Raw genomic sequence first — 27,931 nt, 5'->3', positions numbered from 1 at the left:
TTAGATATTAGGGTAAAATGAATGACCAATGGGGAGTTCCAAACCACAGTATATAGGAAGGCAACTCACGCCGACCAAATCCTCAATTTGCACAGCAATCACCCCAACATCCACAAACAAAGCTATTCAAATGAGCCACAACACACTGCAACACGCCAGAACTATGCAGGAAGGAGGAAGAGTGCCTATACAAGGTATTTGCTAACAACAGATATCCCAACAACTTCATCCACAGGTACCTACTGGATAGACAACACCAAGAGGACACAGTATGCCCCAAGGCACCGGTCACATTACCCTATATCAAGAACATATCAGAACTGACAACAAGACTCTTACTGTCGCTGGGAATCATGGTGGCACACAAACCCACAGCCACGCTATGACAAACACTCACAAGGACAAAAGATCTCATACCCATGACAAGCAGGACCAATGTAGTTTACAAAATACCTTGCAATGACTGCAACAAACATTACATCGGCCAGACCAGAAGGAAACTAGCCATCAGGATACATGAACACTAGCTAGAAGCAAAAAGACACAACAAACTTTCCCTCATCTCAGTGCACCTGGACAATGAAAACCATCGATTTAACTGGGACAAGGTGACCATCCTAGCTGACGCCAACCACAGACATGCACGAGAATTCCTAGAGGCTTGGTTTTCAACCCATAATGCAATCAACAAACATGTGGGATTAAACCCCATATACAAATCCTTGCAAAAAAGAACCAGAAATGACACAACCCAACTTAACAGACCAGATATATAAATTCCAAGCGGAGTAGAACAACATTACTTCATGGGAAGCCGCACAGATGATGTTACCAAGTTTGGTGATGAAATGTCTGTATGATAACCAGCCAGCTTGATGAGCAAACCAACAACCACATCCATAACCCGAGCTACAAATCTTCACATGAAACTTACTTACACCATTAAATTCCACCACCCCCAGCTCATCATTCAAAAGGCACATTCACATTAATAGCAACTCCAAAGTGAAGATTAATGTTTACTGTGAAAATTGCTGTGGATTTGGACAATAATACATAAGCGGACAACAGTATCTACTGGCCAGTAACTCCATAGCGCAATGGAGAGCTTTAGCTACTAGATTATACTACTGGCTCTCAACTGATATTTGATCAGGCGTAGTTCTGTACAGGAGACCACTCATCAGTGTCCAAATTTACAAATTTAGTTATACTAATGAGATGATGTGACAGTTTAACTTGTCACCAATAATAAATAGGTTGAGAGCAGAAGTTAAAAATTATGTTAAAGACTGAATGCACAACTACAAGGGCTGTTTAAGAATACCTCCACCAACAGTCTGGAAACTTTGACATACAATAGAATCTTACAGCATCTTGTCAAATGTGTTGTGTGTTCATGGCCATTCATTTATCTCCCTTTGAAGTATTTATTCAGTTCCTGCTTAGAAATTATAAGTTCGCTATCATTATTGTTTGAGGCAACAAATTCTGCATCATAAATCACTGCATAAATAAGTTCTCCTCATTACATTACTGTCTCTTTTACCAATTATTTAAATCTTGACCCCAAGAAAACAGTCCCCTTGCCACTGGAACAACAAGGTGTAGAGCTGGATGAACACAGCAGGCCAAGCAGCATCAGAGGAGTAAGAAGGCTGACGTTTCGGGCTTAGACCCTTCTTCAGATTCTCCAGCATCTGCAGTTCCGACTAACTCTGAAACAATTTTAACCCCCTTGCCACTGGAACCAGTTTCTCTTTATTTGCAACATCAAAGCACTCCATGATTTTGAAAACCTTTAATTAATATCAACTTAACTTTCCGCACTCTAAGCAAAATAATTTCAGCTTTACTAGTTTTGCCATGTACTCGAAATCCCTCATCTCTGGCACCATTTTAGTAAAGTTCCTTTTTAGCATAACTATTTTGCTAGTAATCTATACCTTCTCCTATGAATCAAGTATTCACTATGCTTATTTAAAAGCCTTATCAATTTGTCCAGCCACCTCCAAAAATTTCTGAATGTAAACCTTTACATCTCCCTGTTTTTGCAGTCCCCTTGAAAATTGATAGGCTTAATTTTATGTATTACAAATTTATATGAAAAGAAAGCTGTTATTATTTCAGATCAATATGACATGTACAGTATAACTGAGAAAAATATTGCAGATTTCCTCTTCTTAAATGAATACAGTAATGTTATTATTTGTTTTCCATAGGTTTCAGCTAATATCAATGAAACGGACAATAATGTGGTGATATTACGAGTAAGTGTTACGGATAAAGACACTTCTTATACACCAGCCTGGAGAGCAAAATACAAGATAATACAAGGGAATGAAGATGAAAATTACAAGATTGAAACAGATCCAGAAACAAATGATGGAATGTTGTTTCTAATAAAGGTATGGCATTTTAATTTGAGATTATTGATTCGATCTTGACTAGATTATTTGGGCTTTTGAAAAGAAAATGGAGGGAACCAAGCCACCATTTATTTGTTTCTTTGAAGACATAAATATTTTATTCGTATTTTCAATTTTTCTGTTGTATGTTTTACTGTTCTTAGTTTATTATTTTCTATATGCCAATTTCATGAGTGAGTTAAATCTCAGTTTGCATCTATTAGGATTTAGTGGTAAGGAAATCCAGATCTGAACTTTGCAGTCAAATTTATGAATCTCTTCCTTGAATCCATCTCCGGAGACATCATAGCTCATTCAAATGCTATACTTATCAGGGCCGGGAGTCATAGAGATGTACAGTATGGAAACAGACCCTTTGGTCCAATTTGTCCATGCCGACCAGATATCGTAGATAAATGTAGTACCATTTGCCAGCATTTGGCCCATTTCCCGCTAAACTCTTCCTATTCATATGCCCATCCATTTTTAAATGTAATTGAACCAGCCTCCACCACTTCCTCAGACAGCTGGTTCCATACATGTACCACCCTCTGCATGAAATAGTTGCCCCTTGGGTCCCTTTTAAACCTTTCCCCTCTCACCTTAAACCTATGCCCTCTAGTTTTTGACTCCAGGGAAAAGACCTTGTCTATTTACCCTATCCATGTCCCTCGAGATTTTATACACCTCTATAAAGTCACCCCTCAGCCTTCAATGCTCCATTGAAAATAACCCCAGCTTATGCAGCCTCTCCCTATAGCTTAAACTCTCCTTCCCTGGCAACATCCTTTTAAATCTTTTCTGAACCCTTTCAAGTTTCACAACATTCTTCCCATAGCAGGGTGACCAGAATTGCACACAACATTCCAAAAGTTCTCCGACATTGTTTTTTTTTATTAATCCAGAAACGCTGTTATGAGCGACAGTTCCTCAACTGTTTCTTGTGTTACTTAACTATTCAACGGGCAACCAACTCTGGTACCTATTGTTCCCAATTGGCCAAAAACTAATTCTAGTAAGTTCAGAATTGAAATTCTTTGTGCATCACTGAATCTGAACTTAAGACTTGAATTTCCAACAATTTTCGGACTTGAGAAGCATGAACTTTCTACTTAACAAAAAGAAAGAAGCTTTAGCCACATAATCAGTTACTTGGACAATAAAATCTAATACATCATGATAAGGTAATGTTTGATTGATTGATTTTTGTCGCAGGTATCGAGATTCAGTGAAACATGTTGTTTTGTGTGGTATACTGGCAGATTGTATCATACAAAGTGCACCAGGTTAGCAGAACAGAGTGCAGAATACAATGTTACAGCCACAGAGAAGATGCAGAGAGAGAGAGAGAGAGAGAGAGAGAGAGATCAGAATTAACATTTGAGGGATCTGCTCAAAAGTCTGATAACAGCAAGAATGAAGCTGTTCTTCAACTTTCTCCGTACATGTATTCAAAATTTTATATCTTCTGCCTGATGGAAGTGGGTGGAAGAAGGTAAAACCAGGGTGGGAGGGGCTATTAATTATATTGGCTGCTTTCCCAAGGCAGAGGGAAGTATAGATGGAGTCAATAGATGGAAGGCTGGTTTGCGTGATGGACTGGGCTGTGTTCATGACCTACTGTAATTTTTTGCAGTCTTGGGAAAAGCAGTTGCCATACCACACTGTGAAGCATCCAGATAGGATACTTTCTATGGTGCATCTATAAAAATTAATAACAATTCTTGTGAACGTGCCAAATTTCCATGGCTTCCTGAGGAAGTAGAGACGTTGTCCTTTCTTGACCATCGTATCGAAGTGGGTGGACCAGGACAGATTGTTGGTGATCATCACTCACAGGAACCTGACCTTCTTGACCATTTCCACCTCGGCACCATTAATGCAGACAGGGGCATGCCCTCCACTCCTCTTCCTGAAGCCAATAATCAGCTCCTTTGTTTTGCTGAAGTTGATGGAGAGATTGTTGTCTTTATACTATGCCACCAAGTACTCAATCTCTTTCTTGTATTCTGTTTTTTGAGCTCTGACCTGCAAGTGCGGCGTCGTCAGCAAACCTGTAAACTGAGGTAGGGCAGAATTTGGCCATGCAGTTGTAAATGTATAAGGAGTATAGTAAGAGGGCCGAGTACACAGACTTGTGGGGCACCGGTGTTGAGATTATAGTGGAGCAGATGTTGTCACCTATTCTTACTGATGCAGACTGTGGGTCAGGAAGTTGATGATCCAGTGACAGAGGGTGGAGCCAAGACCTTGGTCCCAGGGTTTCGAGATGAGTTTGTTTGGAATCATGGTGTTGTAGGTCGAAATGTAGTTAATAAGTAGGAACCTGACATAGGTATCCTTGTTATTCAGACTCCAGGGCTGATTGTAGGGCTAGAGAGATGGTGTCTGCTGTGGACGTGTTGCGCCAGTAAGTAAATTATAAAGGATCAAGACAGTGTCCAAATCTTTGTTAGATTTGGATTACATGCCTAGCTGTTGATAATTATTTGAGTGCATTCAAAATGGCTGCCCAAATAATCTTCTAATAGTGTCACTGTAGTGCAACTATAAAATGTAAATGAAATAGTTTTATAATCACTGTATACTCTGGATTAAAACAAAGAAGCAATATATCTTATTGAATATACTTTCATGACAACTGACTGAATGTGAAATCATTTAAATTCCATCTCCCCTTCCTATCAGAAATCTTCTCTATCTCTGACAATCATTTATCTTTTATTTCATTTGTGAAAGTGAAGGACAACACATCCAAAGTTGATGCACATCTTGTTGGTATAAGGCTTTTGGTTTTGAAAAATACTCAGAACCACAGAATTGTTACAGTGCAGAGGAAGGTCATTTGGCCTATTCCTTCTGCACTGACACTCTGAGAATTTTGACTTAGTGTCAAACTCCTGCCTTTTCCCATAATCCTACACATGATTTCTGCTGAAGTCGTTCATTAAGTTCATTCAGTGCCTCTTCCTAGTTAGTATGAATTGAACCTGCCTCAAGCACATTTTTCGATAGTCCAGTTGAAACATGGATCTCTCACTTTAAAGGTGTTTTTTAATCTTGCTATTGATGTTTTTTTGCAAAGCACTTTTGAGCTCTGTCCACTGGTTCCACGATCTTTTTATGAGCAGGGACAGATTTTACCTATCTAGTCTATTGTTATCTCTCATGATTTTGAAAACTTGGATCAAATCTCCCCTCAGCCTTCACCTTTCTAAGGAAAACAATGCCAATTTCTCTGATCTATCCTCCTTACAAAAAAAGAAAGAAAGTCAACCCTGGAACCATTCTTGTTTGCTTCTTCTGCACTCTCTCCAATACATTCACGTCCTTCATAAAGTGTTACACCCAGCTCAGTCCACAATATTCTATCTGAGGTCTAATCAGTGTGCTAAATATGCTCACCGTAAGCTCCTTGTTCTTACAATCTATGTTCTTATTAATAAAGCTCAGAAAATTGTATGATTTCGTCAACAGTTTTCAACCTGCACTGCCACCATAAATGAATTATGTACATATATACATATGCGTGTCTGCTCCTGCACACTCTTTAGAATAGCAACCTTTAGTTTGTACTGTCTCACTATGTTCTTTGTACAATATTTCTCCACATTGAACTGCATCTGCCAACAAACGTCAATGAATTTTTCAAGTTACGCTCTATCACTCTCACAGTTTTCAATTCTTCAATTTTTTTATTGTCACCTGCAAACTTTAAACTTGCTCTCCACACACAGATCTGGGTCATTTATGAGTTTCAGATAAGCAAGGGTGCCAATACTAACTGCTGGGTACTGCACTACAACCTTTCCTGCCATCTAAAAAAAATCCATACCTATCTCTGTTATTAAATGGGCTATTAAATTCTTCAAATCTTTTGGACGTCACTGTATTGAAAACTCCTGCAAGTCAATATATATCACATCAACAAATTTGCCTTTATTAAACCTCAGTGTTACTGCTTCAAAACATTCCAACAGGTAAATTAAACACTTAACAAATCCGTGCTGACACTTCTGAGTTGACCCATGTTTTTCCACAACTATTAATTCTATCCCAAATCATTAGTTTTCAAATTTTCTACACCACTGCAGTCAAACAGAATCACCTATGTGTACTGCTTTTCGGCTTTCTTCCTTTCTTCCTCTACAGCTGGGCCACCCATTGTGTCACAGGCTTGGCTGTTGCTGCAGTCCTCCAAAGATCCATCACCCTCATTGATTTTCGGGATGGAAAACTAGTTTGTGAATGAACTGTGGCACAGTAGTTAGCACTGCTGCCTGAAAGTGATAGGGACACAGGTTTGATTCCAGCCTTGGGTGACTGTGTGGAGTTTGTACATTCTCCAGGTGCCTGCATTGGTTTCTGCCAGGTGCTCCAATTTCCTCCCACAGTTCAAAGATATGTGGGTTAGATGGGTTGACCATGCCAAAGTGTGCCATAGTGCCCAGGAATGTGTAGGATAGGATCAGGCATGATAATTGTGGGGTTATGGTGATAGGGTGGGCATGGTGGGTCCAGGTGGGATGTGCTTCAGAGGTTCAGTACAGATTCAATGAGCTGAATGGCCTCTTTCCACACTGTAGGGATTCCTATTGAATCCTGCAGTACCTGCTTATTGGACATCCTGGTAGTCTACCATCCACAATCTGTCTGCTTTCCTCTAACCAGCATATGACTACCGCTCTGACTATGCTATCCATGTAGTCACTGACTCATAGATGCACCTCAGTGGCTCTAGCCATTCTTCAGGCTTGTACATATGACTTGTCCTGCATGTGGGCTAGTCTAATTCCCAAGAAGCATCCACAGTTCCCCACATCCCACAGAATGGGCATTCTGCTTTGCTGAACTGACCTGCAGTCCTTTAGCTTATACTTTTAAATTACTTTAACTTACTTTCATCTTACTATTTTGCACTATTACCTAAAAACTTAAGATTCACAGAAAGTAGAAACTTCTCGTTCTTACTTATTATCTCCCTCTTTTGTGCATATAAATAATTCATTTCCTTGCACAAATTTAATTATTTCAAAATCACTAGTATCATAACACAGTCCCTAATAGCAGCTGCTGAACATTAACTCACAACTTTTCAATGTATTTCTCTTAGATATTTTCCTCTCATCTGTATGCTCTTTATATCCGGTGTCCATCCTCTCTCCTGCTCTTCTAGGTGTTGGTGATTATCTCCATGCCCTCCTCTTTCTCACTGTTTTCGGTGCTGCTTGAAAAGGTTATACTGAAGTGTACATTAAGCTCCACCCAATGCGATGATATCAGCGGGACTTGGGCGGGAAGAACAGCTCTGGATCTAGGAGGAATCAAACATACAATTAGATCTCCTCACATCTGATTGGCCAGCAGCTTCAATAGTCCCAACAATCCCAGAATATCATAGTAGGTGCTACTGGGTCTGCAGGTCCATGAAAGCAGCCAAGGTAACTCAGGTGAGTTGGACAGGGCGGCGTTGGCCACCTTAGGGAGTGTGGCCAAGGGAGTGGAGGGGTGTTTTTAGTGCCATAAGACTGTAAGGTGCAGAAGTTATCCATTCATAGAATCCCAGAATCCCTAGTGTGGAAGCAGGCCATTTGGCCCATCAAATTTACACTGACCTTCCAAAGAGCATTCCACCCAGACTCACTCTGCTATCCTTTCCCTGTAACCCTGCATCTCCCACGGCTAACCCACCTATCCTGCACATCTCTGAAAACTGTGGGGCAATTTAGCATGGTCAATCCATGTAACCTGCACAACTTTGGACTATGGGAGGGAATCGAAACACCTAGTAGAAACTCACGCGGACACAGGGAGAATGTGCAAACTCCACAAAGACAGTTGTCTGAGGTTGGAGTCAATCCTGGGTCCCTGGTGCTGAGAGGCAGCAGTGCTAACCACTGAGCCACCATGCCACCCAGCACGTTTGGCCCATTGTATCTGCTCTGCCATCCAATGAGATCATGGCTGATCTGATAATCCTCAAATCAACTTTTCCTGGTAAACCTTCACTCCCTTGCTATTTAAAATCTGTCTATCACATCCTTGAATCTAACGATCTGCAGGGTTGAGAGGAGAACTCCATTCACTTCAATCTGCTGTGAATCAGGGGCAAGGAGTGACTGCAGAAAGCTTTCCTGAACTTGCTCCTAACCATCCTGACATTTGGAAGTTACATTTGTAACACACAGGTGCCAGGCACTGACCATCTCCAACAAAATGGAATCTAATGATTGCTCCTCGACATTCATTAACAGTGCCATCGCTGAATTCTTCCACTATCAACATCCTGGTGATTACTGTTGACCAGAAATTCAACTGGATTTGCTACATGAATACAGTGCCTACATGAGTAGGTCAAAGGCCTGGAATCCTGCAGCAAGCAAATCACCTCCTGGCTCTCCTAAAGCCTGTCTGCCATCTAAAGCATGAGTCAGGTGTGTGATGGAACACTCCCCATTGGTGAGTGCAGTTCCAATAACACTCAAGATGCTTGACACTATCCAGGATAAAGCAGCTCGCCTAACTGGCACCAGCGCCACAAACATTAAGCCCTTAGGCTACCAACACTCAGTAGCAACAGTGTGTACTATCTACAAGATACACGGCTGAAATTCACCAAGTCTCCTTAGAGAGCACCTTCCAAATTCATAACCACTGCCACCTAGAAGAAGAAGATGAACTGGAAACTCCACTATCTTCAAATCACTCACTATCTTGACTTAGAACTATATGGCTGTCACTTCAGTATTGGTGGGTCAAAATCCTGGAATTCCCTCCCTAACAGCACTGTGGGAGCACCTGCACCAAATGGTTTGCACGGTTTAAAAAGGCAACTCATCACCACCTTAGCAAGTGCACCTAGGATGGGCAATAAATGCTGGCCCAGCCAGTGTTACCCACATCCCATAAGTGAATTTAAAAAGTTGCCTGCTTTAGCAGAAATGACTTCCTTGTGAAGGACATCCAAGAGATGAAAGGTCCAGATGTTCAAGGAACTTACAGACTGTGCGCAATCAAGAATGGATCAAGGCAAACAGTCCTCCAGAAAAAGATTTACCAATCTTCCAAGGATGAAGAGAATGCATTCTGGACGGATAGTGAACCCTCCAGACCACCTGAATTTCTGAAGGCAGAGACTTATGAACAGACAGAGTAGAGGCAAATATAATTATATAAATGAATGTATAGCTGTTAAAAATGGGGAGAAGACTTACAGGGAAATATTTTATAAGGTGTTTCATTCTGAAATGACTAATGCGGAGGTATGTGTTAGAATACACCCACTATGATGATATCATAAAGACTTGGATCAGGAAATCAAAGCTGGATCTTGAAGGTAACAGGCATATCAGGGTCTCCTCATACTAGTTTTCCATAACCACACCAGACAAAGTAGGTCCTGTGGACCCCAATCGAAAAGAAAGGATGAAGGCAGCAAGTCCACCTAGGGGTGACCATGAGTCCAACTAGCCCATACAATGGGATGAGAATGGTGATGACTCCCTATGCAACATGGTGGCATCAGTGGGCATATTACAATATATTACAATTATATCTATTACATTTATATTACAATTATATATTACTTCATATTACAATACATCCAACTATGTGAAAATGGCAAATTGATCAGCAGATTAATTAAAACACTGGCACCACTCCAAAATATGTGACAACTCATAAAAATGCTGAATTTTCAGTCAATGCACTAAAAATAGCCACTAATTAACACTACCTATCAGGTTTAGAATAATTTAAACATTTCTAAACTATTTAAAGTAGCATTAAAATTGATTACATTATTTTTACTTTTGCAGTCTTTGGATTATGAGGCTAGTCCTCAGAGGAATATTAAGATAACAGTTGAAAATGAAGAACCTTTCGCTACATGTCCAGCACCAAGGGAGAGAACTTCCATTGAATTGCCAGAAATCTCTGCAGTTATAACCGTGAAGGATGAGAATGACCCTCCTGTGTTCACCCCTCCAGTATTATTTGTTCAGGAGATTGAAGGTCAGAAGCCTGGAAAGATACTGGGAAGATTTAATGCGACTGATACTGATAAATTCTTTAAGCATTCCATCAGGTAAAAGAAAATCTTGAACATAAGAGAACATGTATTACAGCTTTTCAGATTTATGTCCTAATTATTTATTTTTGTCAAAACTTTATTATATTATCTTTTCATTTGATACTATCTAAGGCTATTTGTTACTGCATGGCATTGGAGTTTTTTTCCAACTGTAGGGTCAAGATGAACTATGGGTATAGTCCCTGTCCACTATGGGTATAGTCCCTGTCCACTATGGGTATAGTCCCAGTCCAATAACTTTTCCATATGATTTAACTACGACAGAAACAGCATGGATAAATTGGTCTGACCTCTTGATCAATAAATGCTAAACAACAAACTAACAGAAAACTTTGAAGTTGGGAAATATTGAAATAATGTTATACCAAACCCATCAATTCCTTTCACAAGCACTCTTGGAAATAGTTCAAAATTGCTGTTAATATAATGGAAAGGAGCATCAGGTTACATGTAACCTGATTCACATGTACTGATTCACCACTGGCCCTTTTGTATTATTTGCCAGGTCCAAATTCTACCTCTGTATAAACAGTGAATAAATTCCCTAAGTACTAAGTTCTGTTTTACCAAGGTTTACCATATAACATATTTATTACATTTTCCTTCAAACAACTACAGCTTTATTGAAATATAGGTGTGTGAAGTAAGTGCAGAAAATTCTGGAAATATATAGGCTGCTAACCACAGTTAAAGAGAGAAGACAGACTATGATGTTTTAGATATGTGCTGTTGATCTGAAATGTTTGTTTATGCTATTGTTGATAATTCCTTCCAAGAATGTGTCCTTTTTAAAATTACATTACCAAATTTTCTAAAGCTAAATAACTCATAAAACAGGATAAACATGATCTAACTACACAGTAATTGGCTGGATTTGATATATTCTGTACTTTAAGCATCCTGGGCAATGTTGCACATGGTTAAGCAGAGGCCAAGGCTATAGAAACACATGTAGTTTGGCTGAGCAATATTACAACTCTGGGGGAGATTTTCTCAGTTGTATGCTTTTTTCAATGACATAACCAGAAATGTGCATAATTTCTGCTTTATCTCGTTTTAGCTGTTTCCTGCTTAATTCATATTTTAAATACACTGTGGGTCAGTGGCTGAGCTAGCTTTTCACTGGTGAGACCTGACATTGGCAGACATTGCTTTAGGCACAGGGAGGCTGTAATGGAGCCTCCTTGTCAAACAGAAATGCTCTGTATCGTGGCCAAAATTTTCCTGTCTAATTACATCGCCATTAATATAGGACCTAAAAACACAACAGTAGCATGGGGTTTTTCAGAATTAAATTTCACTTGCAAATATTTCTCATTACATTATTTTCACTTTTTTCCTGTGTGCTTCTTGATTATTCATTCAGGTTAGCTTCGTCAGAGATTTAAAAATATTGGCATCCCTCATTGTTGGCACACATTGTTGGTTACGGGAGAGCTAGGGACGTTAACTTTATTGTGAAAGAAATAATCTTGTCTTTTCTCGTTAATTTTTAAAAATTGAATATTCATACAAGCATCTGTGTCTTGCACAGACATGACTGAACTTGTAAGCTCAGCTGGCCCTCACCTTTATACAATGAAAAGACATTGTCCCGTATCACTTTCCACAGGGATAATTGAAACTTTGGAGATGAAGTAAAAGCTCTGTTTGGAGTCCACCATCCAGCGCCAAAATGGACACAGATTTGAACAATACTGGTACTTTAAGGCCCCTCATTTTCATAATTTGAGTTTTCCCACCAACCTTCACCATACCCAAAATGCCAAGCCATTCCCACTTCATTCTTCCATTCCGTAAACCTCACCTCTGTCCTCCCCGAATCCCTCTTCTGCTCCTCCATGCTTGAGCCCACTTCACACTCTCTCTCTTTATCACTGACCCACTTGAGTCAGTCCTGAGCCTCCATGCAAACTGACACTCTTCTACTCCCCTCCCTTGTAAGATGAAGTTAAACAGGAAATCTACTGACCAGCCACAACAAAGTTGACTGGTGAATGCCATCTTCAAACTAACACGAACCAGGGGCTACAATTCATTGTCCAAGAATGACATTCCAAGACATGACCTCAAGCTTAAAGGAACATCACAGTGTAATTTAATAATGGTTCACTGAGAGAATTCTGGTCAGTCTTGAGAAGGTTCACTAGGCTGTGACTGGGTCTGGAGAAACTGTCTCATGAGGACAGATTGAGTAGGTTGGCCTCTACTCAATCTTGTTGAAACATACAGGATTCTTAGTAGACTTTGTAGGGTAGATGTGGAAAGTCTGTGTTCCCTTGTGGGAGAGTCTAGGACCAGAGGGTATAATCTCAGAATGAGGTGTTGCCCATTTAAGGCAGAGATGAAGGTGAATTTCTTCTTTCAGAGGGTTGGGAATTTGTTGAATTCTTTACTGCAGAGGGTTGGCGATGCTGGACTATTATGCCTATTCAAGTCTTAGACAGACTTTTAATCAGTAAGGGAATCAAAGATTTTGAGGAAAAGGCAGGAAAATGGAGTTGAGGATTAGCAGATAAACTGTGGCCTCTTTGAATGGCAGAACAAACTTGATGGGCTCAGTGGCCGATGAGTGGCCTCCCAATGTAGCATTAAAACTTTGATAGTGCAATTGATTGGACAATGTCACAGACTCTGAACTCCTTGTAGAGGTATGACATCGACCTCCTTGATGACACATCATATGAAGACCTGATGTGAGGCTTCATTGTGATGGATGTGAGAGCTGAGGAGTTCCTTCAATGGAATTGAATTATCTTTCTAATATTCCTGACAGTTTAACACATTATTTGTTTATGGATCAAACATGAAGCTAGCCATGCCTAGGGTCATGAATGTTCAAAATCCCTAATGATTCAGGCTTTCTGCAGTCAAGGAGTCAGTAGCTTGTAATCAATAACAAACACTTGGCAATTGCAACTTCTTTTATCCTTGGGGTGTCTGAAGAGGCAGCTTATCCCTCATGTAGGTGTGATTTAATCAGGCCCAACAGTAAAAATTATATGACAGTACACATTTTAACAGTGCAAGTGAACATACATTGACAAAAGTGAAAAACTATCTACAATGTTGTGTCACCCATGACATCCATGTGCCCTCAGTAAGTTTACTATTTTCTCTGTCTCCAACTAGTTCTAAGTACAGTCCCAACTTCTGCATCTGGGGTGGAGGGACCTTACTGTGTTGTTGGCCGCATTTGCCTGGAAGACTTTGGTGGTTGGTTTTGTGGTCTTTTGGATCTAGAGGGCCTAGTCATGCCCAGGTGCAGGCACATCCTCCTTGTTGTGGACTTCAAGCATGCTTCAAAATCAAAGGCAGGGGTGAGGTGGAGCGTCTGGGCTAATCTGAATGTCGTGAAAAGAAGCTTCAGGTGTCCTACATGGTGCTCCTTCTCCTATTGGTACCTGCTGACACCAATCTAACTCCCAGAGAGGAAGGATACTCGGAATGAGGTTGAAGTTTCTCATCCCGTCTCACCTTGTCATTGCTGCTGTGCATGTGTAGCTAGAAAATGGAGTGCAGGCCTAAAACTGGCAGATCCAAAGTGTGCTGGATTTAGACATCCACAACATGTCCATGGAGAAAGTCAGACGCATGCATGCTGGAGCAAACACCGTATTGATAATGCTGGTGGACTCCTCCACCCTCCAATCCAAATTACTGAGAGCGTCTGACAAATCAGCCTGCTGTTTCTGTGCTTATCTGTGCACTTTCATGAAGTCATTAATGGAAAAGCAATGCAATGAAGCTTACTGGGTTCACCATTGCCAGTTTTGGATCTCTAGGCCTGATTAGAGACAAATCTTTCCTGCACTGGGGCAAAGAGAGGGATTGGGTATAATAGAAGACCAGTTAGTGCTGATGCATGAGCAGGAGAGGTGGTGAGGAGTCCCCGGTGACTAAGTTAGAAGGAATAGGTAAGTAGTTTAGGAGCTTGAGGTAGTTGAGACCCGTTGACGCATGCAACAGTGAATTGTAGGCTATGAGCTTTAGCAAGATGAGTGTGCAATAGCGGAGTTAGAGTGGATGCTGGCCCCTGTGATTGTGAGATAGCTGAGGGAAGATGGTGTCACTTATCCTTGCAGAGCCCAGATGTTCATTAACTTTCTCACTGCATTGTTAGGCATACTGCTTCACCTGTATCACAGCACTAAACTGGATTGCTATCTGTGTCCAGGCTGGCTGGTCTGGTGATGATCAGTTGGAGAAAGGACGGCTGTCCTCACCTCTGAAACCTTCAGGTACCTGTAAGCTATGTTTTCTGTGCCAAATTGATCCATCATCAGTGTAACGGGCAGTTCCGACCCTACAGCATCTGAACTGCTGTGGAACTAGGCTTTAAATATGGAGCCAGCCGTGTGAATACCAAAAGGTCTCTGTAGGGGGAAGCACATGTATTTCTCCTGCCACATGATTCTCTGTGAAAAACACGCAAGGGCCCCGTTTCAAAATTAATATGGCAAAGAGCAAAGATTTGAGAAAAGTCACTCCAAAACTGTTGGATGAATGAATCTCATTTGATAAAGCACTTTAACAAATAACGGAAAAATTCTGCCCACAGTCTTGACAAAAGAGAATTGGCACGTTGAACAACCTCAAATAATACTTACCTTGTGTCACATACTGGCAGAGTTGGCAACTACCATGATGGGTCAGCAATGGCAAAGAGACCAACTACCACACCTGTGCAATGTATTCCCTAATTCATTTCCACCAAATATTATCTGCCATGTTCCTAACCAGTTATAATATTTTTTGCATTATAAGGATTGATTCAAAAAGCAATTAGCCCAACAAAAATATGCAACTTTGCGTTTTTTTTTATGGGATGAGAGTGTTGCTGACTAGTTCAGTATTTATTACTCATTCTAACTTGCCCTGGAGAAGTTGGTGGTGAACTGCCTGCTTGAACGGTTGGGGTCTTTGTGCTGTAGGGATACCCATAGTACAATTTAGAAAGGGGTTCCAGGATAATGCTATGGTTATACTGCTGGGCTAAGAACCCAGACCTTGTAAATTCAAATTATATCCTGGTAAGTTGAGAAACTGATGCAGTAAATATGGTAATGTACAGAACTAGCTTCAGGAAAAAATAATCATAAGATATCATGGATTGACGTACATTTCATTCTCACAGACTGATGATAGATCTAGCCAGTCGAAGCTGAACAGACCATTAACAGCAGTAGGATTGTATATCACTACAATGTTTTTCATGATGTCGTAATATACTTTGCCTATTGAACAGGAGATCACCTCTGGTTCTAAACAGGCGGTAGAAGGACTTGTCATGAACAAACTTAGTGACGTTGAAAAAGAGGGAAACGTACGTGTTGAACACCAATATCTCGGAGAGAGTATTTGCAGTTGTAACCAGTTACTGTGTAAAGCAGTTTATTCCTCATACTATAGTTGATTCTTTTCCCAATCACCTTAAACCTGAGTCCTATGTGAATAGTTGCTTTCTGTTTGCAAATTTAAACAATTGATTGCCTAGTTAATTTGGTTCACCTCTGGTGATATCAAGAAGCGGCTGATTGTACAGAAGACTATGACCTTGACGATATCGCTGCTGTAGTGTGGAAGATGTGCATAACTGAACTATTCATCACCTAGTCAAACTACAGATATGTTTCAGGGCACTGGCATCTGCCTGGCCATGTACAAAACAGCCCAAGGTATCCTGTTTGCCAAAATGAAAGGATTACCTGTTCCAGCCAAATACTAGCTAGTTTTATTTTATTCATTCACAGATGTAGGCATTACCTACTAGGCTAGCATTTATTACCAATCCCTGATAGTCCAGAGGGCAATTAAGAACCTACCACATTACTGTGGGTCAGGAGTCACAGATTGGAAAGATCGGATAAGGCTGGCAGATTACCTTCCTTAAAGGGCATACCTGAACCTGATGGGTTTTAGGCCATCTTTATCCTGTCTTAAGAGTTAACTTGATTTTGAAAACATGGCAATGTAATTAAAAAGGATATTTTCCATTCTTCAATAGTCATGGAAAGAATTATCAATAATGGCATATAGTAACCCCCAACTCACCATTCAAATGTAATCCCTGACCATTGGGTAATAATCATCATCATCATCATCCTGGGAGAAATACAATAAAACAAAATAACATAAATTAAAGAAAACTTTGGAAATTTTGACTGTGACCCCTTGGGCTCGCACGTGACATCAAATAGTTTCAATTTCTCTAACTGTAACAATAAAAAAAGACTTGGTGTTAGCAATTAATGTTTAATGTTCTTGAATAAACTATTGTGTGTCTTTTTCTGTGAAAGATATGTTCGAGGATCTGACCCAGCTGAATGGTTTGCAGTAGATGCTGACACTGGTGTTGTCTCAACAGTAAAAACACTGGATCGCGAATCCCCTTATGTGAATAACAGTTTTTATACCTTAATTGTTTATGCAGTTGAGAATGGTAAGTTGTCTTCTGAAGATATTAATTTGCGGATTACATACTTAAATGGGCAGGTTAAGTGCCACACTTCTTGCGCTCTGCTACTTCACATTCACTCTAGCGTTGCTACTGCATCCATTTACTACTACAGGTCACTCTCTACCACTCTTGCAACTATATACCTCATCTTCCCTCACTCACTCTTGCCCCCTCTACCACAAAAGTCCAATATCACTAATCATGAATGGACTTGGTGCTGCCCACTCACTTGTCTGGGAACTTTGGGGGGCACAAGCTGGTGAGCACCTCACTGTTCCACCTCTGCCTAAGGAAGAAACACCCAGGTTGCTGACAGTGCGAGGGCTAAAGGCAACCAGGCACCGTTCAGTACCAGGTAAAAGAGGAGCCTGTGGTGTCAGCAATTAGTGACATTTTCCAACTGCGCCGGGAGCAACAAGAGGTATTGTAGGACAGAATAGCTTTCATAGCTGAGACGCTGCAGGAGTATAGCTCCTTCATGAGGACCCAGCTGCCTGAAGCATGTGATTGCCGTCTTCCTCCATGGACAGGTTGGCAGCTGCCACGGAGAGCAATGTCCAGTGCCCTGAGGACCTGTTGGGAAATGCATGAACCTGCACTCCATCACACCAGTCATTGGACCTCATGACCAATGGCATGGTGACAGGTAACCATAACCCTAACCTGTTACAGGGAACATGGAACTTGGTACTTATTTCAGGTGTCTCTTCCTCATACGGAAACAGTGTGGTACCCAGTCAGTGGAGGGACCACACACAGGCCCCTCAGAGGTTTCCACTCAGGACATTACAGAGCTGGTTGTCCCTCAGCCTCCATATTGTCTGTCCTCATCCCAAAGTTTAAGCTGAGAATGGTCCACTTGCATCTCATAAGGAGTCCCTGAGTATGTCTGGGCTGTCCAGGAACAAAAGGACCTGGCATTGCCCGATGAAACCTCTAAGATAAATTAGCCCCATTGTCAAACAGGCTACCCCACTCCAGTGGTGAGAATCATAGAATTCCTACAGTGTGGGAACAGCCCATTCAGCCCAACAAGTTCACACCACCCCTCCGAAAAGCATCCCCTCCCAGACCCATCTCCCTACCCTTTCCGTGTAACCCTACATTTCCCACAGCCAATCCACCTAACTTACACACCCCTGGACACCACGGACAATTTAACATGGCCAATCCACTTAACCCACAGATCTTTGGACTGTGGGAGGAAACTAGAGCACCTGGTAGAAACCCACACAGACACGGGGAGAATGTGCAAACTCCACACAGACAGTCACCTGAGGGTGGAATCCAACTCGGGTCCCTGGCACTGTGAGGCAGTAGTGCTAACCACTGAGCCACTGTGCTGTCCTAATCTAGGATAACACTGTGACTTAGTGGGAAGGAGAGAAAAAAAGTCCTTTTTGAGAGCATATTGGTGGCATGGATGACATTGTTCTGTATATGAAGTCTAACACTTGCATGAAAGTTAAATGTTTTGCAATAGATCTGTTTGTGCTCCTGAATGTAACTGTACCAGCATGATGCCTAACCTCATGTTCATACAGGATGCACCATGCATCAATGTCATCATTGAGACTCTGCTGAAGCATGTGAAAGGAAGATGAAAAAGGTACATTTAGGGCAAAGGATACCATCATCGCTCTTGGTCAAATATTTCTATTTTTTTTTCCCCAAAACTCTGTGTGCAAAAGTATTGGTGTTGAATTAAATGGTCAGCAATGTGTTGCCAGGGAGATGTACAGAACACAGAGAGCTACTGCCTTAGAATCACCATGAATTAGGGAGCACAGGTCTGTGTCCTGCACAGTGCATGGGTCTGTGTGTCATTTTTTTGTCCTCTAAAGGGTCTCACATATTGAAACACTTACCCTGTCCTCTCTGGGTGTGGTTTCAGCCATTTTCTTTCCTGTTGGGTAGTTTTGATTCCCAGCACGATGGAAGGTGACAATGAGCTCACTTTGGTCAGTGAACAGGCCTGGATGAGAAGTGCCCAGACTACTGACTAGTGGCTGTACATCTCCCTGACTGCATTAGCCCTACCTCCAGACTTACCACCTATGGAGACATGGGACTGACCTTGACCCCTTTCTGGATTGCAGAAGTATGGACTCTCTGATTGGGAACATTCTGAACAGATGCCTGACCGTGGCCAATTCTCTTGACTGGTATTGGAAGCTGTGCTCAACTTAATATGCCTGATTGACAGACGCCTCTATGAATTTCTTGTCTGTAACTTTGTAAGATGTTGCCATTAATGAATAGGCCAGCATTTATTTCCCATCTTTAATTGACTAGAGGGTAATTAAGTGTCAATTGTATTTGCTCCTGACTTGTTGAGTCAATAATAACAATGTGGTTGAGTCAATCATAATTTTCAGAAAGCTTTTGATAAGGTCCCAAGTAAGAGATTAGCATGTAAAATTAAAGCACATGGGATTGGAGCTACACATAGGACTGCGGTAGTGTACTGCCACGGATAGAGAACTGGTTAGCAGATAGGAAACAAAGAGTAGGAATAAGTGAGTCCTTTTCTGAATGACAGGCAGTGACTTGTGGAGTATCTTAGGAATAAGTGCTTGGACCCCAACTCCTCACAATATATATTAATGATTTAGATGAGGGAACTAAATGTAATATCTCAAAGTTTGAAGGTAACACAAAGGTTGGGTGTAAGGGTAAGCTGTGAGGAGGATACAAAGACACTATGGTGTGATTTGGACAAATTGAGTGAGTGGGTAAATGCACAGCAGATGAAGTATTACATGGATATCCACTTTGGTAGCAAAAACAGGAAGGCAGATTATTATGTGAGTGACGATAGGTTGGGAAAATGGGGAATGCAATAAGCGTGTAGGTGAAGAAGGCAAATATATGTTGGCTTTAATAGCGGGGAGGATTTGAGTACAGGAGCCAAAATGTGTTATTAAAATTGTACAAGGCTGTGGTAAAAATCAGACCTGGAGTACTGTGTGTAGTTTTCATAGAATCCTTACAGTGTTGAAAAGGCCATTCAGCCCACTGAGTCCACACTGACCTTCTGAAGAGTATCCCACCCAGACCCACCCTATCCCTGTAACCCTGCATTTCCCATGGCTAACCCACCTAGCCTGCACATCATGGGCAATTTAGCATGGCCAATCCACATAACCTGCACATCTTTGGACTGTGGGAGAAAACCAGAGCACCCAGAGGAAACCCACACCAACACAGGGAGAATGTGCACTCTCCACATAGACAGTTACCCAAGGGTGGAGTCGAACCCAGGTCCCTGGTGCTGTGAGGAAGCAGTGCTAACTGCTGATCCACCATGATACCTGTGGAGGGAGTGCAACAAAGGTTTACCAGACTGATTCTTGAGATGGTAGGACTGACATACAAAGAGAGACTGGATGGTTAGGACCTTCTTCACTGGGGTTCAGCAGAATGAGGATCATCTCATAGAAAACTACAAAAATCTAACATGTCTAGGCAGGGTAATCTCTGGGAGGATGTTCCTGATGACTGGGGAGTCCAGAATCAAGGGTCATAGTATAAGGACATGGGGTTGTCCATTTAGGACTGGGATGAGGAGAAATTTCTTCCTTCACGGTGTGTTGAGCCTGTAGACCTTTCTGCCACAGTAAATGGTTGAAGCAAAAATGTTCAAGGTGGAGTTAGATATAATTCTCAGAACTAAAGGGAATGGGGACAAAGTCAGAACAGGATACTGGATTGGATGAGCAGCCTTGAAGGGCCAAATGGCCGACTCTTGCTCTTATTTTTGATGCCTCTCTTACTATTTCTCTAATACTTTTACAGTCACATGTAAGCAAGACCCAGTAAGGATGGCGGATTGCCTTCCCTCGGGACATTCATGAACTCAATGGGCTTTTACAATAATCTTACAGTGGTGACAATTAAGCTAGCTTTTTATTCCAGAATTTTATTGAATTCAAATTTCACCATCTGCCATGTGGTATTCAAACCCATGTTCCCAGAACACTAGAGATTCTGGATTACTAGCCCAATGACATTACCACTACGCCACCATCTCCCAAAGAACTGCACTTTCTTGAGGATTTTGAGACATGGCTGTTAGCTTGCTGCACATACCGAGTGTTTACTGCCTATGCTGCTGGCTCAAGGTGCAGATGTGAGAGTGAAGCAGCAGACTGCTATGCAGCTTTAAGTCCACCCCCTTGTCTGAGGCCTGCTAACCAACAAGACATTTCGCCTAGTGTGTGACTGCATAATAGGAAAGACAAAGGAGGGATGCTGTGAACATTCAGGTAGGCTCTAAGTGAGTGAGTAGCCTGGAGCTGCAGCTTGATCCAATCCATGAGCTGAGTACCTATCGTGTATCCCTACACAAAAAGTGTCCTTACAGCAGCCTTTCAATGTTACTTGCCAGATGCAATGCAGGTCTGTACTTCCTAAGTGTCCTGCAAGTGGATGGGAGACGTGCCATGAGGATACTGATAAGTTGGCAATTTCAGATGCCAATGGATGAGGGCTGTGTATGGCTACTGCCCAAGGATCTTATCCTAAGATACTGTTGTTCAGTAGCATCAGCGGTGAACTGGAATCGCTTGATACCCGTTCTGACTTCCATGTCGAGAATTCCTGGCATCTAGATTGCTCGCAGCAGTTGTAGGTTAAGGAGTCGCATACTGATGAGGGAAGTTATGCAGTTAATAAGATTGTTAATAAGCAATAAACCTCCTAAACTAGCAACTCACCATTACTGAATTAGAGTCTGTCCTCAATGACCAGAACCTGTTCAAAGGCTGCAGTGGGTTGATCCTGACATCAAGTTAAACCTTGCTGGAATTCTCACATGATTCTACCACAATTCCTGCCATTACCATCTAATTCCATACAAGGAAAAATGGATTTCTGAACATGAGCTGTCATACAGTGGGTGATTCATTGTGGATGCATACAACTAAATTGAGAGTTCATCAAAGTGAAAAAGGAGATACTGGAGGCAAGTACAGGGAACATGCAGGATCACAAGTATGTCCATGGAGAGGACACAGCAGTGCAGTGGGGAGCCAGACATAGAAGTTTGTGAAGAAAGGAGCAGATAGCACTGATGCATTGACATAAAATAGCCTTGGCATGAATAGATCTCACTGAGAGTTTGCTGTGTAGATGTATTAGTGGAACAAAGGACGGCCATCCATACAGCTATTATGATGCAGCGAGTGGCAAGTGAGGCCAACCTTGAAGATGCAGTTCATCTTCTCAGTCAGCAACAAGCAGCGATGAAGAGCTATCACTCCAACAATAAACTCAATCTTTTTGTCATGAGGCTTGCGAAGCTGTTCGCCGAGGCGCAGGGAGAATATGAAGGAGATATGCACATCGTTGGATTTACCACAAAAAATACAGCTTCCTGAACAGGTCAGAGAATCAGTGTCATCAGAGTCTGTATCAATGAATACAATGAGTTACTTATTTGTACAGCTTTGTGGAGGAGAACCTTGGGTCTTGCCACTTGAGAAGGCACACCCTACCTGTAGCTATGAGACTATCAAAAAGCTACTTTGCAGCTGGGTCATTTCAAGGCATGACAGTGGACTTGAGTGGCACACCACAAGCAACCTCTCATTATTGCATCTGGTAGGTGATAGATGCTTGAATGAGTTAACGTTAGAGTGCATTGAGCTCCAGACTTAAAGGCGTGCACAGGGTAAAGTGAGGCTATGGGATTTAAGCCAGGCAAGTCTGACTTCCCTCTCACAATATCGACTACCTGTAATTGGATGCTAATTTCATCACTGGACCACTTGTTGCACATTTGAATACAAGAACACAAGAACACAAGAACTCGGAGCAGGAGTAGGCCGTCTGGCCCTTCGAGCCTGCTCCGCCATTCAATAAGATCATGGCTGATCCTTTCGTGGACTCAGATCCACTTACCCGCGTTCTCACCGTATCCCTTAATTCCTTTATTGTTAAAAAAAACTACCTTTTTTTAAAAGCGTTTACTGAAGTAGCGTCAACTACTTCACTGGGCAAGGAATTCCATAGATTAACAACCCTCTGGGTGAAGAAATTCCTTCTCAGTTCAGTCCTAAATCTGCTCCCTCTAATCTTGAGGCTATGCCCTCTTGTCCTACTTTCACCTGCGAGTGGAAACATCCTCTCTACTTCTATCTTATCTATTCCCTTCATAATTTTATGTTTCTATAAGATCCCCCCTCAATCTTCTGAATTCCAATGAATATAATCCCAATCTACTCAGTCTCTCCTCATAAGCCAACCCCCTCAACTCCGGAATCAACCTAGTGAACCTCCTTTGCACCCCCTCCAGTGCCAGTACATCCTTTCTCAAGTAAGGAGACCAAAACTGCACACAGTACTCAAGGTATGGCCTCACCAGCACCTTGTACAGCTGCAACATAACCTCTATGCTTTTTATTTCAATCCCTTTAGCAATGAAGGACAAAATTCCATTTGCCTTCCTAATTACTTGTTGTACCTGCAGACCTACCTTCTGTTGGACATCAGTGGAATAAGTTTGGGATTTAAAATGGCTGTGGTCCTGAAATGGAAATCCTGCCCAATGTATCAATGGAAAAAATAGGTGTTATAGAAGAATATTTTTAATGGAATTGGCTAATATTGTATTTTGAGAGGTAGAGATGTATCCTGTGGATAATATTAGAAACTCTTTGTTCCCAATCAAAAATGTGTCATTAGGTGGAGAGAAGACATCTTAAAGGAGGTCATGGATAGACTGGCAGTGAAAATTGTTATTTCCCTTTGCCATCTCTTCAAATGCTGGTTTTTACACTGCATGTTCTGTTTCATGTCTGAGATTGTTGTATGAGTCTTGTCTGTTTGGGGAATGAGTACCGGCTGCCTCCAACACGTTCTGCTCCAAACCATGGCATACCTTTTTTTTTGGCAGTCTTTTTTTTAAATATACATTTGTTGTATTGTTACCTTGCTGAAAAATGGGGTAGTGGTGAGATGAAAATGGTCCTGTGTAGTTGACCATTTTCCATCTGGAATCATTTTTTTAGAATTTTGAAAGGTGTCTTAAGTAAACTGGTGCCTTGCTGTCAGCAGTTTTGCGGTAATTTGTTCCCCACCTACCAATTCCATCTCACTTCCTGCCGCCTACTTGAGATCAAACCAGAATGTTCACTATATTGCAGTCATGTTTGAAGGTGGCCTTCAACCACATGTTTACAACATTACTGTGATATGCCATCAAATCTCAATGATATCACCCAATTTCATCCCAGCCTTGGCTGAAATCTCCCAACATCTTCATTCATTCCTTTGTTACTGGTAGATTTGACTATTCCATTGTTGCCTGGTTTCCCACATTCTACTCTCCAAAAACTTTAGGCTATCTAAAACTCTGTTGCCTGTGCCCTTACTCACATTTGAGTCTTGCTCATTTATCACTGCTGTGCTTAGTGAGCTACTTTATCAAAGTGAAGCAATGCACTGGTTTTGAAATTCTTATACTTATTGTCAAATCACTCACCTATCTCTGTCACCTCCTTCAGCCCCACAGCCAGCCATTACATCTAATGTTGATCTCGTAAACATGATTAGTTTTAATTGCTCAAACATTAGTAGCTGTGCTTTCAATTGATTTTACCCTAAGAGCTGGAATTTCTTTGCTAAACATGTCTAGCTATCTCCTCCCTTTCCTCTTTAAGATACTTCTGAAAAGCTACAACTTGTGATCAACTGACCTAATATTTCCTTATTTGATTCAATTTTTTTTAATGCTTCTGTAGAATGCTTTGAAACATTTTATTACATTTAGGATGCTACAAAAATATAAACCCTTATCGTTGTACACTTATGAGTAATTCTCTTTGAGGAACTTGGTTTTAGAAGTTGCCAAGTGGATTAAAATTTCTTGGCCCAGTTATTTGCTTTCAGAGTGATCACTCTCCAAAGAAATCTTTGAGTGATGTCAGTTCATTTTTGTATTGGCACCCACCTCTTGTTTATTGCAGGTGAGAGTCCTACAACAGGAACCGGCACAATGTCTCTTTTTCTGATTGATACCAATGACAATCTGCCATATCTTGTCAATACACACCAAGAGATGTGTGATGAAGGTGAAGTCCCATTTGTAACTGTTGCAGCCCGGGATGATGACCTGGATCCCTACAATGGTCCCTTCACATTTATGCTGTTGGACAATGAACAACATATAAAGAACAATTGGAAATTGCGCACACCAACAGGTACATATTATGAGAAAGTGAATGTAATATTGATAGAAAACTGAAAATGCTGGAAGCATTCAGCTGTTCAGGCAGCATCTCACAGAGTCATAGGCCTGAATTTTACTGATTGGGTGGGGTGCTTAACATTGGAAGAAAATATGTGTTGTCAGCTTTTGGGGGTGGGCAGTAGGACATCCCCACACCCCATGAGTTTTACAGAAATTTATAAATTAAATGGCTGCTAGAAGGGTTGCTGGACAGTGGTAAAATTCCCTGAAATGATCTGACCTGGCTCTCTTGCCGTTCTAGCCCATCCTGTGGTGCTCAATAAAATTCAGCCCACAGAGTCAAATGGCATAATAGAAGGCTGCTCAGCTCAGCGAGTACATGATCGCTTTCTATGGAACAATTCAGTCAGGACTATTCCTTGTATCTGTGAGGGAAACAAACAAAATAATATTTCAAATTACCAGCATCTGGAGGACTTTGGTTTTTAGATGAGATAATTTTGATTTAACCTTCAAGGAAATGTAGAACAGGTCCTGAGCAATAAGGCATTGCCACATCTTCCTTTAGTTCTGATAATGCGTAAAGCTAGCTAGTTTAGTTAATGTGAGGCCAAATGTATAATGAGTTAGAAAGCAAAGCACAAGATGACATGTATAGTCAGTGTAGAGCATTTTTATCACTTCTCTATGGATTTTCAATTAAGTTAGCCTTTCCCTTGCAACTTGAAGGCGTGAGTGATAGCTGATGTGGAAAATTATCACCATGCCAGTGCCCTAATATTATTTTCATTTGATACTTTGTTGTGTCAGACTACACAGTTCAGCTTGTGATGGAAAAGAAAATTCCCATTGGAAACTACACTGTGCCTTTCAGAATCCAAGATAGACAGGGAATTACCCAGGAATGTTTTTTGAATCTGCGCATATGCCATTGTCTTGATGGAAAAACATGCCCTGTCCTAAAGCCTGCAACAACTAACTTACATGGAGCTGTGATTGGAATGTTCTTTGCTGGCTTATTATGTTTGATCTGTAAGTATACATTGTCATACAAAATTAGCATCTCATGTGGTAAAAGTTTACAAACAGTAGAAAATGGTTTGTGTTATTTAAGGTTTTCAACCATTTGCAGTTGTATGGTGAATTCATATCTTCAAAGCTCAAGTAGTGGAATAAATTTACAAATACTTGCAAATTATTAACAAAATATTAGTGGTATTTTATTGCCTATGATATTGGAATATTTCAATTACCACATATTAAAGAACTTGTTTTTGAAACCCTACATGGCTTTGCCCTCTTTATCTCTGTAACCTTTTCCAGTCTTGAAGGTGTCTGAGATATATGTGCTCAGTTAATTCTGGCCACTTGAACATTCCTGGTTTTAATTACCATTCTGTTGGCTGTGTTCAGCTGCTGAAGCCCTACATTTTTAAATTCACTTTCTAATCACTCTGTCACTCAACCATGTCTTTCTCCTATAAGTAAACCTTTGACTGGGCATCATATTTGATCTGTAATACTCATATGAAGAGTCTTGTGATGTGTTATGACAATAAAGCTGCTAAATAAATATTAGTTATTGTCATACTGTTGTTATTCTATTGTTTAAAATAAATATAAGATAATGCTACCAGCCAAAAGAGATGGAGCCATTTTTCAAATGGAGAATGATTAACTGTTTTCATTCACTTCTTTTGAACTTTGCAGTGGGATTTTGTTTGCTAATATTTTGTACGTTTTCAAACAAGAAGGGTCAGCACTCATTACCTTCTAATGAACCTATGTGGACTTTGATCAACTACAATGAAGAAGGAGGTAATGCAGCTCTGGTAAGTAACTAAGCTCCAAAATTCCACAGTAAACCAAGTTTCCTTAATTACCTTATTCTGCCAAGTTTAAATGATAAGTGAGTGAAAATTATTAAGCAACACTTTTACTTACTGGAACGTAATATTGGGCTTTAAGATCTTGTGCATATTTTCATAGAATGAATAATCCACATGGAGTGTTCAGTTTTATGTAATATTTTGTTTAAAAGATGAAAAATGAACACATTGTTATAAAGTGTTACAATAAAGTCCAAAGAGGCGCATAATTTTCTCTTTCCTACTCCTGAGGTTGGCTATAATGGAGATATTTTTAAAAGATGTGCATTTTTAATTCTCAATGTTCTTGACAATATGTAAAGCTAAATTAAGAAATCTTCCAATCAGTTCTCTTAAGTTAACAAAAATAAGGTCTTAGTCTTATTGTTAAAAACTCATTGAAGTTTTAAACTTACATACATGTTATGGGAGGTGAGATGGAGTTGGAAAAATGTTTAAGTCCATAAGAAAAGGATAGTTACATGTCAATGAACTTGACATCCTAGCTGTGCTGTAGCTCATGCAAACAGGTTGTTTCTCCAGGGACAATCACTTTAAACTGCAATCCATCTTTTTCCCGAGTGAGTGTTGTAGCACTTTTGGATTCTTTTATTTTTAGCAGTGTGCTCCCAATGCAGGATCTAGGTTGCTGCCATTAAAAATGACCACTGTGATTGAACAAGTGCACAGTTACACGTTTGACCTCAGGCTGATAGTGTACTGTAAAAGCTCTTGGTGCAACTTCAAAAAGTTTCAAACCAGAATTGGTTGTGAATGTGAGAGATAGTAGGAACTGCTGATGCTGGAGAATCTGAGATAACAAGGTGTAGAGCTGGATGAACACAGCAGGCCAAGCAGCATCAGAGGAGCAGGAAAGCTGACGTTCAGGTCTGGACCCTTCTTCAGAAA

The 27,931-nt window shown here is 40.9% G+C and overlaps 1 protein-coding gene across 1 annotated transcript in view; it reads left to right on the top strand.

Annotated features, from left to right (window-relative positions):
- Nucleotides 1-27,931, top strand: part of LOC109912769 (cadherin-like protein 26) — a 78,953-nt gene that overhangs the window by 21,762 nt on the left and 29,260 nt on the right. Inside the window, exons 7-12 of the mRNA XM_048608574.1 lie at nucleotides 2,223-2,408; nucleotides 10,226-10,494; nucleotides 16,800-16,942; nucleotides 24,931-25,164; nucleotides 25,965-26,186; nucleotides 26,865-26,986. Of these exons, the coding sequence (XP_048464531.1) occupies nucleotides 2,223-2,408; nucleotides 10,226-10,494; nucleotides 16,800-16,942; nucleotides 24,931-25,164; nucleotides 25,965-26,186; nucleotides 26,865-26,986 (1,176 nt within the window). The remainder of the gene's footprint in view (nucleotides 1-2,222; nucleotides 2,409-10,225; nucleotides 10,495-16,799; nucleotides 16,943-24,930; nucleotides 25,165-25,964; nucleotides 26,187-26,864; nucleotides 26,987-27,931) is intronic.

The sequence above is a fragment of the Rhincodon typus genome, chromosome 19 (genome assembly GCF_021869965.1).
Source record: "Rhincodon typus isolate 14 chromosome 19, sRhiTyp1.1, whole genome shotgun sequence".
Classification (NCBI taxonomy): domain Eukaryota; kingdom Metazoa; phylum Chordata; class Chondrichthyes; order Orectolobiformes; family Rhincodontidae; genus Rhincodon; species Rhincodon typus.
This window is presented reverse-complemented; position numbering and strand designations above follow the sequence as displayed.